Source organism: Solea solea, chromosome 16, assembly GCF_958295425.1.
Source record: "Solea solea chromosome 16, fSolSol10.1, whole genome shotgun sequence".
NCBI lineage: Eukaryota > Metazoa > Chordata > Actinopteri > Pleuronectiformes > Soleidae > Solea > Solea solea.
The window spans coordinates 16,234,818-16,251,005 of NC_081149.1; the positions used below are offsets into that span (position 1 = coordinate 16,234,818).

General features: G+C 42.6%; 1 protein-coding gene across 1 annotated transcript; it reads left to right on the forward strand.

The window, feature by feature from the left end:
• The first annotated feature begins 706 nt into the window (after positions 1–706).
• On the forward strand, positions 707–15,725 carry srebf1 (sterol regulatory element binding transcription factor 1). Its single transcript, XM_058653832.1, has 19 exons — positions 707–1,059; positions 3,270–3,815; positions 4,020–4,195; positions 4,303–4,440; positions 4,642–4,860; positions 5,334–5,448; positions 5,634–5,791; positions 6,060–6,279; positions 6,391–6,575; positions 7,180–7,441; positions 7,637–7,803; positions 7,925–8,093; positions 8,204–8,312; positions 8,552–8,661; positions 9,378–9,510; positions 9,668–9,833; positions 12,940–13,155; positions 13,596–13,707; positions 13,990–15,725. Exons 1-19 carry the CDS (start codon positions 954–956, stop codon positions 14,208–14,210), a joined length of 3,528 nt encoding a protein of 1,175 aa, XP_058509815.1. The 5' UTR covers positions 707–953; the 3' UTR covers positions 14,211–15,725.
• Positions 15,726–16,188: the final 463 nt, after the last annotated feature.

Sequence of the window (16,188 nt, forward strand, 5' to 3'; positions counted from 1 at the left end):
ATTTAATCCTGGGAATATGTATTGAGTATTTTTTTCTTTTTAATGTTACATTATTTTTGCCAACATACAGTACATCCTCCTTGATTTCCTCCCTGTTACCTGCCATTACATTATCCGGGGAGAAACACATGATGTAATCACAAGTCTCAGAGTTGTGACGTCAAATCACCCCACTCGGCTCTCGAGCTTCCCATTGGACGATATCTCTGGTTCTACAGGACGTGCTACGGCTGCGAGTCATACAAGCTTGACTTTCCGTTGTCCACGCCCGCTCGGCTCTGATTGGTTATCGGCGGCAAGCCCACAATAAACACATCCACGCTGTTTGTCCTGAAGAAAAAAAAAATCACATCTGTTGGAATAATATGGTTCAAAACAGGAAGATGCTATTGAACTACAATAACAAAAAACATCAATTTTTATTACACAATACGTTCTCCGTATATAGAGGCTTTTTGTGGCTCAATTTAGTTGGCTTCATAAAGTCATTTTGACATTATATGAATTTAAAAATCATGGCTCTGTATGCATCGTCATATTATATTATAAGCCATAAGCCCCTCGGGTTTTCTGCTCCTCAGTCAGTCACAACAACAAGGAACAGGGACGTGGGAAATCCAGTCCGATGGAGACGATTGGCTTGACTCGCCTGTCAATAATTGTTAAGTGGGCGGGTTCATTCGGCAGTAGCCATCGCAAGCATGTTAGTAATCTCTGAATGAGCCTCAGTGTTTGGCTTGGTTTGACAAGTTCCACTACGCTATCATGGTTAGAGTGAATACTTAGTTAACGCGTCTGTCGAAAGTTGCAGCTTTTTGTGCGCGTGTTTCGGGTACCGCTATTGGAACTAAGTGCTTTGACAAATGTAAGGACGCTAAAGGTGTCCGATTTTTTTTGTCTCTCTCTCCATCGAGTCAAAAGTCTACACTGGAAAGACAGACACAAGAGTAACGATGAACGGTCTGACATTTGACGATCCCGTGTTGGATAACCTGGATCCAACCATATCGCTCAATGACCCCAGCGATATTGACACGGCCCTCCTGAGCGACATTGATGGTAAGAAAATGTAGTGGTGGCTGTTAGCAGTCGTCCGTACTGTTTGCTAAAACAGCATGACCGCTCCTTGTTAACACATGTGTGTTTTTCACGGACTTGTCACCTTTTCGCCTACTTCTTGTAATATCTATTCACCGTTAGACTACAAAGGACCGACATAGTCTGTTTTAGCTCAAAGTGCAGTCACCATTAGTTAGCAAGAATTGCTAACATTGAACAGGTAGCTAGCAGGTGTTCTTCTGATATTTGCTGCGGTTTTAGTTCAGCTAGTATTACAACTCGCCGTTTTGATACTATTGTATGATGACAATAATTACAGTTAATTACAGTTGAGTTAATATGTTGGGATATCTTATGACACTAAACTTGCTGCTAAATAGCATAGAGTGCGCCCCGCCCCCAGCTTGCTCCTCACTGGGGTTACTGTCGTTCATTCCTCTTTGCTGGGTTCACCGTACCTCAGTTCACCGAGCACTCGTACATCTCCAGTATTATTTAATGTATCATATTGTTATTTATATAAAAATAATTACATTAACCTGAACAATAACACATACACATACAATACAATGCATTGGGTTAAGAATATAGTAAACAAATTGCCACTATAAGCGGGGGCAATGTACAACTTAATATAGAGATGGATAGGTCACTAAAATTGTGTTGGCCCTGACAGAGACATTATCTGCCACTTAAAAAGTTTTAGCAGTATAATTTAAAGCAAAAATAATAATTAAATAGCACACTAAAGTAATTAAGTATGTTATTTTAATGGTAACTGTGATTTTAAGATGACCGTTGACTTGTTTACATGTGTTTTGTGAGGAGCTGATCGGTGTAAACGGTGACCGGGAGCCGCATCTTGCTACCGTGCTCGCTGTATTTGACCGACAGTAACCCTCGGTGACGCTGCCCGATGGTAACCTCGTGTGAAGCTGCAGACAGCACTCTCTCTCTTCTCTTCCCTGTCTTGCGCTGATCGGCATAGCAAGTCTCTGAGCTGCGCTGTGATTGGTCAACAGCGATCACCTCATACAAAACATTGGATTACAAATCCGGACTGCTGCTTTGCACCGCATACACACAACATGCACTGAGATAGTGTCAGAGGTGTCTTTCGTTCATATTCTTAAATTTATCAACGCTCAATTAGACTTTTGAAATATTTGGCATCTTCCCAGTGCCTGGTATAAAGAACGGAGCTCAGTGTTGTCACATTTATTTTGAACCTTGGTTTTGTCATACAAATGTTACTTAAATGACATATGCTTGTAAAATAAATTAAATTACTTATTCAATCTCTTGTGGTCATATCATGCTAATGATGTTCAAAGAGTCAGTAGTTGCAACATCACAGTCAAGTCAGGTTCATGTCTGTCACAGCTGTTGGCTCTTTATTTGTAGTACTTTGGCCTTCAGCTACATGAATACCATAAATAGCCTCCTGCACATGAGTGGACAAACATTAAATGAAGACTAAGGCTTAATTGTGTTTGCATGGACTGCGTAAACATGTTTTTGGGTTCTTGGTATCTTGGGCTTGAATACAATTTTATTTTGAAAACAATGTATATAGCAAATGTATCAAATGCCATTCAAGTAATTACAAAGACTATCCCATATTGCATGATTTCCTATGTTGATAGTTTTGATGTGTTACCATTATATCTAATAGCTTATAATGTAAATATCAAGCCCATACTGTGTCTATAATGTACATTATACATTCTATTTAAATTTTTTCCATATAGTCATAGTGTTAATATCTATACACACACACACACACACACACACACATATATATATATATATATATATATATATATATATATATATATATATATATATATATACACATTGTACATGTGGAGGGTTGATGGATAAGCAACTAGCAACATAGATAAAAATGGAGTTCCAGAATGAAGACACAATGAAGAGTTTGTTACTGAGATTGTTCATTGCCATTTTTACATATACTAGATGTACGTTAAACATTCAGCATTCAACATTGGAGAGATTTTTTTAAGAAAAGTTGTTGTTTTACGAATCAGTAAGAAAGTAATTCATAACTGTAGGGCAACCAGACCTAACTCAGAGGCTTTGCCAATTTCCTGCCTGTATGTGCACAATAATTATTCTGCCCTGAACTCTGCATATTTTTCTACTTGTTCAATAATAGTAAATCTGGTTTTGTTTTCTCTTCTGTTTAGATATGCTACAGCTCATCAACAACCATGACATGGAATTTGGAGGACTATTTGATAACCCTCCATACACAGGGCCCACACCTTCCCATGAACTTCCTGGTTTGACCCAGCCCATTGCTTCAGTTGCCCCTCCAGCCACTGCTACCACACCTCCATCTTCATCCATCCTTAGCAGTAGCCCCCACCTGGATGCACTACTGGGTCCTCCCATCACCCGCAGCTCCTCCACCCCAGACAAGACCTTTCAGCCACCCACTTTCCAACAGTCCCCCCTGGCCCAAGTATCCAGCTCCACCCCCCGGCAGCAGGTTCAGTCTGTCAAACAACCCCAGGTAGAACAGCCCCAACCCATTCTCAGCCCAGCTGCTACAGTCCAGGCTGCTTCACCTTGTGGCTCACCTGGTCCAAGTCCAGTATTCAGCTCCACACCCCAGGCTCTCTTCACCTCACCTGCCCCCCAGACTCCACTTCAGCCTCAGCCACAGACACAACTTCAGGTTCCGTCCCAACAAGCTCAGGCCACCTTCAGTAGCCAGAGCACCTACACAGGTAAGCAATCTTAATTGGTGATGACAAAGGTTTGTTGTGTGTCTGTAGCTGTTTAGTTTTAAGGAGTAGTTTTAAGGAATTGATAAAGGGAAAATGGAAAATCAAATAGTATATATAAATGGTACATAATGATGTGTTGTTTTAGGGGACATTTTATTAATGCTTAAATTGAGGCTAAAAAAATCTCTGCATTATTATTTCCAGCTGGCAGCCAAGGCAGTCTGAGCCAACCTGCCACCAGTGTGTCATCATCTGCTCCAAGTGTGCAACCAGTGACTATCCATACTCGTCTCCAAGCAGTGACCACCACCTCTTCTCTGCTGGCCACGTCAGCAAGTCAACCTACTCAAACCATAACATCGCACATACATCAAGTACCTGTAAGTGAGTCAGGCTATGGCGTGAATGAGCTTCAATGGACTAATGCAAAGGGAATGAATGCGACATAGTCTTTGTTTGCATTATGGTCCTCTGTGTTGTTTCTCAGGTATTGCTGCAACCCCAATTCATCAAGGCTGAGTCTCTGCTGCTGACCACTCTGAAGCATGACCCCTGCATCGTCACTACTATGGCCTCTCCCACATCCCTGGCCACCACCACTCCAGTACAGAGCACTTCACTCCAGGTACACAAAGATGTAGGGGGATGATGTAGTGTTCTCATTTATTCAATTTAAGTGAAGATTCAAAGCCTTTAGGTGTAGATAAATAATGAATTAAGTAAGAAGTAAGTACAATAAGGTGTGTGTGATGTGGAAGGTAAGCAAACAAAGGATGTTACTCTGCTTCTCAACACCCTTTCTGTGCAACCCTGTTTACCTCCTCAGGCTTTTATGGGCAGTGGCACCATCCTGACCACAGTTCCAGTCATGGTGGACACCGATAAGCTTCCAATCAACCGCATTGCCATCAGCAGTAAGCTCTCTAGCCACCCTCCTAAGGGGGAGAAGCGCACTGCCCACAATGCCATCGAGAAGCGCTATCGCTCTTCAATCAATGACAAAATTTTGGAGCTCAAAGACCTGGTGGCTGGCACTGAGGCCAAGGTAAGACAGGGGAATGTAGATATCTGTTTATCTGTTTATGTATTTGTTTAATTGACAGAGACACATTCATAAAAACAGCTGTACATGTGTTGGAGTTGTCAGACCAAATAGTCTAAATGGAAAAAAAAATCATCGAAATTATGCCCCCTGCAGTTTTTATTAATGTACTGCATTCGATTGAGCACCTTTTTTATTTGTTCATCCATTCACCGCTTTATCCTCCACAAAAGGGTCCTGGACAAGTCGCCAGTTCATCACACATAAATGAAACTTATAATATTGATACTAGTAAAATGGGATGTTGTACACTTTTTAATATCTGCGTCTTGCAACACTTTTAAGCTATAAATATCTGATGTCAAGTTTTTGTCAGGTTATTTTTGCTTAGACAAAAAGGTCTCTCTGAGATTGTCCCACATAAGATTGGGTTCTATTTAATCCTAGCATGTTTTTTTTTTTTCTTCTTTTCTTAGCTCAACAAGTCTGCAGTGTTGAGAAAAGCCATTGACTACATCCGTTATCTGCAACAGTCCAACCAGAAACTCAAACAGGAAAACATGGCTCTTAAAATGGTTGCCCAGAAGAACAGTACGTGCTTCAAACTTCTCCTCTCTTCTGTATTCCTAAACACTTTGTTGACTATTGATACTTTTTTGATGCGGTTTTTCAAAAGCTACTGTTATCTTGAAGTGACAAATCTGAAAATAGCCTTTAAATGGTAAATTTTAATAGTAGTTTGAACTTTGAACTTGAAGTCTCCTCATCTTGTCCAGAGTCTCTCAAAGACCTGGTTGCCATGGAGGTAGATGGACAGACTGATGTGAAGAGTGAGCTGCCGACCCCGCCAGCGTCTGACGTGGGTTCTCCGACGTCTTTCTCACACTGTAGCAGTGACTCGGAGCCTGACAGCCCAATGGTGGAAGAAACCAAGGTATGCACCTCTCAGTGAAGCTGCAAAACTCCAGTGTTAATAACGGAGATTGATAAAGTCAGTGTTTCTTATTGAGGGGGTTTGGCCCATTCCAGAAAGCTATTAAGGTTTCTAGCAGACATTGACTCCCTTTTTATTTGTGTATTTTATTTTTTTCTATCTATTATCTTAAATGTATTTTAAGTAACTGCATTTGTGTTATACATGTATAGAGATTGTAAATGGTTGAAGAAATTATAGTCTTTGTGTTTTCTCTTTTGTGTGCCAGCCCACTGTGTGTGTGTTGGACGGATCAGCAGGAAGCAGTAGTGCTGGTGGCATGTTGGACCGTTCCCGCATGGCACTGTGTGCCTTCACCTTCCTTTTCCTCTCTCTCAACCCTCTGGCTGCTTTGGTTTGTTCATCCGGCAGCAGCTCAGCTGGAAGCGATGCAGCTTCCACCGCTCACAACACAGGCAGCAGGGGCATTCTGGGTGTAAATATTGAAGGTAAGGAAGGATACATCAAGGGCTGATTCTGTGTTATGTTTTCTAAAATATCACCCTGTTTCATTATTTCATTTATTTCTGTGAGATGACAAAAATGTGTGTCATCCATAGTGGACTCTTGGGGCTGGATGGACTGGATGCTACCAACTATACTAGTGTGGCTACTGAACGGTATTCTGGTGTCTGGAGTTCTGATCCGTCTTTTGGTGTATGGAGAACCTGTCACCAGACCACACTCTGGATCATCTGTGTTGTTCTGGAGGCACCGCAAGCAGGCTGACCTGGACTTAGCCAGAGTATGTTTTTTGTTGTTGTTGTTGTTGTTTTTGTTGTTTTTTGTAGTATGTGACATCATATGTCATTATCAGTATATCACCAGTCACGAATTACCCATTGTCTATCTGTAGCAACCATGGACTGGATACAAAAATGGATGTAGTCTCCTGGTTTGAAAAGTGAAGCTTAGAATGTAACTTAAGTAGCAGCAGCAGGAGTAACAGGTGATAACTGCTGGTTGCACTTGATTTATAACATCAGTAAACATTTTCCTGAGTAGTAAATGTCTCAGTCACCAGCCTAGTTTCAGGTCTTCTTCAGTATCCAATCAAGTCAATTTTGTTAGTTATGTTCCCATTTAGAGAGAAATAGACAATAAAATAGGTCATGGGTGGACACTGTGTGACAGGGGTTACTGTCCAATAGGTGCCCGGTTTCAGATTATGCCTGTGAAGTTCATAAACTGAAATGGTACCGGTCAAATCATGAATCTTGAGGCTTTACAATGACGGCTCGTCTGGTAGACTGCATCCATTTTTATATTGTCTATGGTAGTAACCTACTCTGGGCCTTTTTTATCTCTTTTACCTTGTCCTACTCACCTGTCTCCTTTACCCACCCCAGGGTGATTTTGCTCAGGCGGGGCAGAACCTGTGGACATGTCTAAAAGCTCTCGGTCGACCCTTACCTACCTCCCAATTGGACCTGGCCTGTGCTGCATTGTGGTCTCTGCTGAGATTCTGCCTCCAGCGCCTCTGGGTGGGCCGCTGGTTGGCTGCCAAAGCAGGAGGGCTGCGCTCTGACCGCCCCCTGCAGGAGGACGCCTGCAAGAGCAGCCGAGACGCCGCCCTGGTTTACCATCGCCTGCACCAGCTTCATATGACAGGTTGGTCTGTGGGAAAAACCCTGTTTCTAAATCAAAGAGATTAAGGAAACCCAATCTCAGGTGATTAAAGGGAATTTGTCCAGTTAAAATAAGCTTTTAGAGTTGGGTTGCAAATTATAGATCTTAAGTCATTTTTTTTTTATCAAACTACTACTTTTTTGGCTTCTCTCTGTAAAACAATATATTTTCTATCAGGTAAACTGAATGGTAGCCACCTGTCAGCGATACACATGGCTTTAAGTGCAGTGAACCTGGCTGAGTGCTCTGGGTCCTGTCTGCCTGTGGCCACTCTGGCTGAGGTCTACGTCTCTGCAGCTCTACGGGTCAAAGCAAGTTTACCCCGGATCCTGCATTTCACCTCTGTAAGTTCCCCTAATTTTACACAGCTCTTAACAGAAGCAGTCTTGGGTTGGATGTTTGGGTTATTTGTTCTCCATATTGAATTAATTTTGTGTTTTTTTTTGTTTTGTTTTTTTTAAACAGCGCGTGTTCCTGAGCAGTGCCCGTCAGGCTTGCCTGTCGTCCAGTGGCAGCGTACCTCCAGCCATGCAGTGGCTTTGTCATCCATTAGGTCACCGCTTCTTTGTGGATGGGGACTGGGCTATTCGCAGCATTCCTAAGGAAAGCATCTATAGCCAGGCTGGAAATACGGGTCAGTGTCTACAAAGTTGACTGTGGTCTGCTGAACTGACCATGCTGAATTTCTGGAAATGTGTCACCCAAAGCCCAAAAGCTGATGTTGATTTGTGTTTGGTTCTGCAGTGGATCCTCTGGCCCAAGTGACTCAGGCATTTAGAGAACATCTCTTGGAGAAGGCGCTCTACTGTGTGGCTCAGCCACATGGAGAGAAAAGTCCCAGCGAAGGCGAGGGGTAAGAAATACCACTTAAAATTTGTTATCATTCTTTGTTTAGTTTTTGGCTTAAAACCCTTGTCCCTTGTGATGTGTGTAGAAGTGAACAAGAACTAAAGGCTATCACTCATCACCATATAAAGTCAATTTAAATCCTTCAAGAATACATTGTTAACAACTGATCCAATGGTTCTGATATTGTCATTGTGCATTAATGCTGCAGTAAAATGACCATCCAGTGTGTGTGTTTGTCCTCAGGGAGTATTCTGACGCCCTGGAGTACCTCCAACTGTTGATTAGCGCTTCAGATGCAGCTGGTGCCACAACCCAGTCCTTTGCGATTGGCTCCAACATGGCAACTGTTACTGGTAGGTCACTGTGGTCATTTAACACCTTACTTGTCTGTTTTATGTATGAAAAAAAAAAAAAACACCATTGTAAGGAATGTTTGTCTTGGATATCATAGGAAAATCTAGACGGCTTCTTTACATTTGACAACCAAAAACTCCTCCTAGATCTGAACACCTTATTGTTTCATATCTGCTTTATTATATCATATCTGCATTGCACTTGCTTCTTCTGCATCTTTTCTTTACCTTCCCTTGAGTGTTTGATTACCCTAATGTGCTTTTAAAATAGCAAGCCGTGAGAGGAAGGTAACTTTCGCACCCAGAATACTTCCACCCTCCTACCATTTGCCTTTGTCCTTAATGATCTGAGTGAAAGGGAGTTGGATGAAGGGGAGACATCCGCTAGATTGCTTCATCTATCTTCAGTACTGTCAAATCGGTGATCACCTTGAGAGGAAAGGGGGGAAGGGAAGCTGTGAGGGGATTTTAACGGCAGACTTTTCTTGGCAGAGCCTCAGGTTGCTCTCACACAGTGTTAAGCGTGTCACCTGATGTAAGTTGAGATTTCCCTTATGAGGAAAAAATGGCTGCTTTCTCTCAGCATGTTAAAACTTGGCCAGAGGGCGGAAACAGATTGATGCACTTGCGCATACTCATGCATGTTAAATGTGAAAGTGGGCAGTGGGAGATTCTGCCTGTGCCTCAGTTTTTGACTGCTGTGTTCTACTTACCAGGCTGCGACCCCCACTCCAAGTGGTGGTCTTCAGTTGCCGTGGTTATAATCAACTGGCTCCAAGGAGACGATACTGCGGCTGAGAGACTATATCCAACTGTGGAGCACCTGCCCCGCAGTCTGCAGAATGCAGAGTAAGTTAGACACGGACGCACTGAAACTTCTGTAAACGGCCAAAGAGAGCGTTGCATAATCCTCATCTTCTAATGTCAAGCAAAAGGGGGCACACAAATATTCACTTCTACTACTTTAATATGTGTCCTCTGTCTCTTTTCCCCTACATTCTGTCAGGAGCCTTCTGCCCAAGGCCTGTCTGAACACATTCAGAGCCGTGCGGGCTCTGCTGTCTAAGCCAGAAAACTGCCAGCTGAGTCTGAGCTACAGCGACAAGGCCAGCACCCTGCTCCGAGACAGCCTCAACCTAGGACCACACAGCTACAGCTCCGGTTTAGACAAGGTACACACACAGTGGTACTCGCACAGGTACATACAGATTTATGCAAATTAAAATAGTTTTTTGTGTGTTTATTCTTCATTTGAGGAAAGCTTTGTGAAGGTGACATCATCCACATTAAACATTTGTATGTATGTATATGTGTATATATATATTTATATATATATATATATATATATATATATATATATATATATATATATATATATATATATATATATATATATATATATATATATATATATATATATATATAAAAAAAAAAAACTTTCATACAGTCAGATGTGTCCTCACATCTGTGGGTATAAAATTGTAAACACAGAAACTCTCGGTACTCTTTTCACAATACAAGGCCACGCTTGCTTTAACCACAAACGGTGAATCCCCCACTGCGACTCCCACACAGTGATTCCGCCTTGTCCTAGCCTCTGGCGTTCAGCAGACGGTTATACTGATGGACGGGTAGCTCGTCCAACTGTGTGTGCATGTCTACGGACAGAGCTGTAGTGCATTGTAGTTGCATTGCATGTGTGTCTCAGCAAAGTGCAATGTACCTGCAATGCAACACAGAGCTGGCCCACTAACAGCAGAACACACACACAGTGAGTCGTCATCCACTCTAAAGCAGAGCAGTAAATGGGTTTGTGCTTGGCGGTGTTCCTGTGTCCTATTGTTTAAAACATATAATGATTGTCAATAATAATATTAAAGCCCAGGATTTGTATTGTCACTGTGTCGGATAAAGATGGCGTCAGATTTCTCCTAGAAATATGCCTGAAATATTTCCCCCACATGTCTAATCCACACACATCTTGCACTAAGAGTTGACTTGCCTTTAAATCTTTTGCTTTGTCACACTTGTATCATGTACTGTATCATATTTAGACACATGGTTTCTTTTATACCACCATACCTTTAGAACTTTAACTAAATACAAATTCCTCACTTTTCAGTCTACGGTTCATTAGTCTAATGGTGCTTTTCAATTATACTCTTCTCGGTTTGGTATCCATAAACCTCCTCAACATGGAGTTGACAGGGTCATCATAGTATGGCTGCATGAAACTGCTGTGATGTTTTATACGCGACACAAACTAGTGATGAGCAAAGCAGTTATTTTCGGTGTAATGAATTAGACAGACAGACAGACAGACAGACGACTTTATTAATCCCTTTGGGAGGTTCCCTCGGGGAAATTAACAGCTCCAGCATCCACACACAGCACTGTTAAAAATAGAGAGTAGAATAAAATAAGATAAGAATAAAAATAAAAATAAAAATAAAAATAAAAATATAAAAATAAAAATGAAAGTGACCCATGCTATATATATGTATGTATACCTACATACACACAACACCTATATATATATATATATATATATATATATATATATATATATATATATATATATACATACATACATACATACACATCTACATGTATACACATACATACATACATATACACATACACACATATATACATATATGTATATACATACATAGGTACACACACACACCTACAGTTTTATTGCACATGTCTATGGTTTTATTGCACATGTTATTATGTTATTGTTGTGGTTGTACTGTTTTTTTTGTTTGCCCTCCTCCCCCCCAGTGAGGAGTTGTACAGTTTGATGGCCCGGGGGACAAACGAGTCCCCCAGCCTGTTGGTCCTGTACTTGGGGAGGAGCAGCCTGTTCCTGAGGCTTCTGTGGCTCCTCTGGCTGCTGATGACAGTGTGCAGAGGGTGGCTGGCATTGTCCAGGATGCTCAGCAGTTTGTCCACAGTTTTTCTCTCTGCCACTGTCACCAGAGGGTCCAGCCTCATTCCTACCACAGAGCCGGCCCGCCTGATGAGTTTTTCCAGTCTGTGGAAGTCTGCCTTAGTTGTGCTCCCGCCCCAGCACACCACGGCGTAGGAGAGAACACTGGCAACCACAGACTGGTAGAACATCCACAGGAGCTTTTTGCAGATGTTGAAAGATCGTAGCCTCCTCAGGAAGTACAACCTGCTCTGGGCCTTCTTGTACAGATGCCTTGAGTTGCTTGTCCAGTCCAGCTTGTTGTCCAGCCACAGCCCAAGATATTTGTAGGTCTGAACGCCCTGCTCTGGGCCTTCTTGTACAGATGCCTTGAGTTGCTTGTCCAGTCCAGCTTGTTGTCCAGCCACAGCCCAAGATATTTGTAGGTCTGAACGACCTCCACCTCCTCTGCTCCTATTAGAACTGGTCTCGAACTGGGTCTGTCCCTCCTGAAGTCGATGACCAGTTCCTTGGTCTTTGAGGTGTTGAGCTGCAGGTTATTAATGTGGCACCAGACAACAAAGTTCCTCACCAGGCTCCTATTACATTACATTACATGTCATTTAGCAGGCGCTTTTATCCAAAGTGACTTGCAATGGAATTGAGTACAATCGGACTTACAATGGAATTGAGTACAATCAGCCAGGGGTGGAGTCGAACTTGCGACCATGATGTCTTTCGCACACAGGGTACCGGTCTTAACCACTGAGCCACTCCACCCCTAATGAATCATTAGAAGCTGTTAATTTAAAAGATTGGTTCAGTATTTCCTGCGTGACAGAGCATGGACTCCGTCTGACAGAGTCACTGAACTGAAATACGGCGGAACAGGTTGTGATTCAGCTCATGATCGCCGGCTTTTGGCAGTGCTGTCACTAAATACACCATGCTCCTGTGTTAAATATTGAAATTTTACATATTTTCTTGCTAAATGTTGGAGATTAGCGCATGTTTTCAGGATTTGTAAGTCTTTTTTTAACAGTTTGGCATTGTTCGGTTTGATTCCTGTGTCGGACATTGCGCTCATGACTCTTCCAGTGATGACACTCTCTGCTAATCAGTGGGGGGGCAGTCTGTTGACGTCATATGTTAGTATTGGCTCAGGTCGCTTGGAACCTTGCCAGAACAGGTACTAAAGAAGAACCAGGTACCAGGTACTATCCCTAACGGAGTCGAGCCAAGACGAGCTGTGCTAGAACTGTATAATGGAAAAGCGCTGTAAGACTTTAACAACTGCTGTGGGTTTACTGACGTCATTGGGACCTGTAAAGTGTCCTAATCCTGTTGTCCTGTTTTCTTTCTAGGTCATCCAGTTGCTCTTGTGTGATCTGCTCTTGGTGATGAGGACCAATGTGTGGCGTCTGCAGCAACAAGGGGCCAGTCCTGCGGGGACGGGGCCTGCGGGTGTCACCGGCTCTGCAGGAGTCCATCAGGCTTCACCACCTGAGCTCCAAGGCTTTCAGCAAGATCTCAGCTCCTTACGAAAACTGGCGCACACCTTCAGACCTGCAATGCGAAGAGTATGTACAATTGTATTATTTCCGTATAACGTATAAAAACACATTCTAAATAGATCCAACCGTTTTGCATATAGCTGGAGTGACAATGGCATGTTGAATTCAGGTATAAAGAGAATGAATTATTGTGTAGACATTCGAATTCTTACTGTGCACGTGTTTGCAGGCAGTTCATGGTATAAATCTCTGTGGAAATTAGCTGGAAGACATTGAACATACACTCTCTCTCTCTCACTCTCACACACCCGAGGCGAGTGTTTAGCAGTGTTATTCACAGGCTTCAAAGTCTCTCTGAGGTAGAGCTGAACATTCTGTATGAGTCATCATCACAAGCTCTCATCCCCCCCCCCCCTTCCCTTCCTTTTCCTCTTCCTCCTCCTCCTCTTCCTCCACCTCCACCTCCACTTCTCTCATCTCTTGCCCTCCCTCTCCTCTTTTTCCAGTTGTTTCTCCATGAAGCTACAGCCAGGCTCATGGCGGGGGCAAGTCCCACCCGCACACATCAGCTCCTGGATCGCTCACTGCGACGCAGAGCAACGCCTGGAGCCAAGACAGGTGTGTAGAGATGCTGATGTTTATTTCTCATCCATTCTATCCGTGTAATTCTGTATATATGCAGCATTAGATTTAGATTACTGCTAATTGCTGTTCTTGATATACTAATCTTTTGTAGAGACCTAAGAAAACCTTAATGGCTGTAATCATTCTTTAATTCTAAATCCCATCCGTAATTAAACAAAGGGACCGCTAAAGTCCGATTGGCTGCTGATAGCTCATTATATCCAAAGGCTCACCCTTGATAGCATGGTACCATCCATTGTTTGTTACTGTGTGCAGAGGAGTGCGAGACGCGGCCTGGCCAGCGGGAACAGGCAGAGGCAGTGATGTTGGCATGCAGCTACCTCCCTCCTTCATTTCTGTCGGCTCCAGGCCAGAGGGTAGGTATGCTGGCCGACGCAGCCCGCACCCTGGAGAAGCTGGGAGACAAGAGGACGCTCCACGACTGCCAGCAAATGATCATCAAGCTGGGCAGCGGCACCACGGTCACCAACAGCTAGAGAGATGGGAGAGGTTTGGGAGGGGCTAAGAGACGTGCATGGACACTGTATATAAAGAAACAAACATGCTCCCAAACATACACAACTGTACAGTCTCTGTGCTGTGTCACTATTAAAGAGATTTATTAGACTCTAAACATTCAAATCAACCTAAAAAATATTTTCTTCATGGATTGTCCCTCCTACCACCTTAACCCCACATGAGCTGGCACTTTCAGTGTTCACACTTTACAGAGCCAAATCCCCCCCATCAGATTGAATTGCAGTGCCACAGGTTTCCACAAAGAGGCGCCATCACGTCCTCCTGGTCGATTGATTTTGTGTGTGTGTGTGTGTGTGTGTGTGTGTGTGAGAGAGAGAGAGAGAGAGAGAGAGAGAGAGAGAGAGGAGCCTGAAAAAGTTTTGCTCTGAATTTGTTCAGTATCCTCCCACCCCACATCTTTTGGATATAGATGCATTCTCTATATGCAGGAGTGCTCAGTGGCTGCAGAGTGAGGTGTCCCTTTTGTGTGGGAGGAAAAGGACGAGAGTCGTATTGGTCCAGCTGTGGGCTTGTTCAGTGGGAAGCAGCTAAGCAGGTTGTCCAAATATTGTTGAAGTTATGTTTCATCTGTCATAATCTGAGGCGAGGTGACCCACCCACAGCACGCACTCTGTTCTCTGTATCTGCACTAGCCCTTAAGAGGCTGATTTCAATGATAAGTAAAAAAAAATATGGCTTTATGAGTTTATTTTCATAGAGGTCCATTTCTTTGTTTGCTGTGTACATATTTTTTTAAAGTGTATTTATAATCTGTGAGAAGTTTGATTAAGCAGTATTTTTGAATAAGTGGAGTGAAAATTCTTCTGTTCCCTCTTAATTTAGTTTTTCTTTGGTAGCTTTTGATCAGGTCCAAGTAGTTGCTGTACCATGTTGCCATGGTGACGGGTGTCAAAATGTAGACATCGAGTCATCGTGGTGATATTTGCGTCACATGGTCTGATTTGGTTGACCTTTTGCACTGTTGCGCGCGTGTGCAACCATGATTTGAAGACATTTGGAAGTGTCTAATTCTGGCCAGACAACAAAATAAACCATAACGTGAACCTTCTGCTGCACTTTTGCAGCCTATTACACAAGAAATGCAGACAGTTTGAAAATAATTTAACAGTGTTTTCCAAAGAGGGCCTGCACTGAGTCTTTACCTGGTTTATATCTATAAATGAAAGACCAACACTTGTTCTTTGAGTCATTATAATTTCATGCTCATAGATGAGCAGTTTACTTTTTAAAGAATTGTAAAAATATAGGTCAGTAAAAAAACTTGGGCCTGTTTTTTTCTTTCTTTCTTTTTTGTCCCTGATCTGTATTTTTTATAGTGTGTCACTATTGTAAATAACTGAATGATGTCAGTCTGAGTAGAATGAAATGAGCGTTTCTTCAAATGTCCTTAAACGGGACATCCTTTCATCTCTCCCTGTCTTTGGTATCGTCTTTTTTTTCCTCATGTAAATATTAAAACATTTTGTAAAGAAGACTAAAGTGTTCTCTTGTGATGCTGTCAGGTGCAGCAGAGTAACGGAGTTTGTTATCTGATGTCTTGACAAAGGAAGGTAAGTTTCTTTCCAGTATCCTCAAATGTTCAGTTGGATGTTGTTCTTATTGGTTTAGACACAATTTGTCACTTCACCGGAAAATGTGTTGCTAACCACCATGCCAAATTTGAATGATTAACATTGTCATTAAGTGTTTAAATTGGGTTTCAGTTAATTTAAAATTAATTTTCTGCTCTGAAGCACTGAGGGTGTGTCTGCTGGAGGAGCCAAGAACACGTATGTGCTCTAGTGGGGACTAAAGCGGGCGAACACGGTTGTTTGTCGCAGTGGTTGTACAGAACATGAATGTAAATGTTCTGGTATTAACCCACCTGTTCAACGAACATGTAGAGAAGCGACCTTCACTTTGCTTTGGTCCCCACTAAGAAACATGCACTGTGTC

Excerpts from the sequence above, each read along its gene's own strand:
- srebf1 (XM_058653832.1), top strand. The coding sequence starts at position 954 with ATGAACGGTCTGACATTTGACGATCCCGTGTTGGATAACCTGGATCCA. Across the intron at positions 4,861-5,333 it reads TGGCTGGCACTGAGGCCAAG|CTCAACAAGTCTGCAGTGTT; the intron begins GTAAGACAGGGG and ends TTCTTTTCTTAG. Across the intron at positions 8,094-8,203 it reads TAGCCAGGCTGGAAATACGG|TGGATCCTCTGGCCCAAGTG; the intron begins GTCAGTGTCTAC and ends TTGGTTCTGCAG.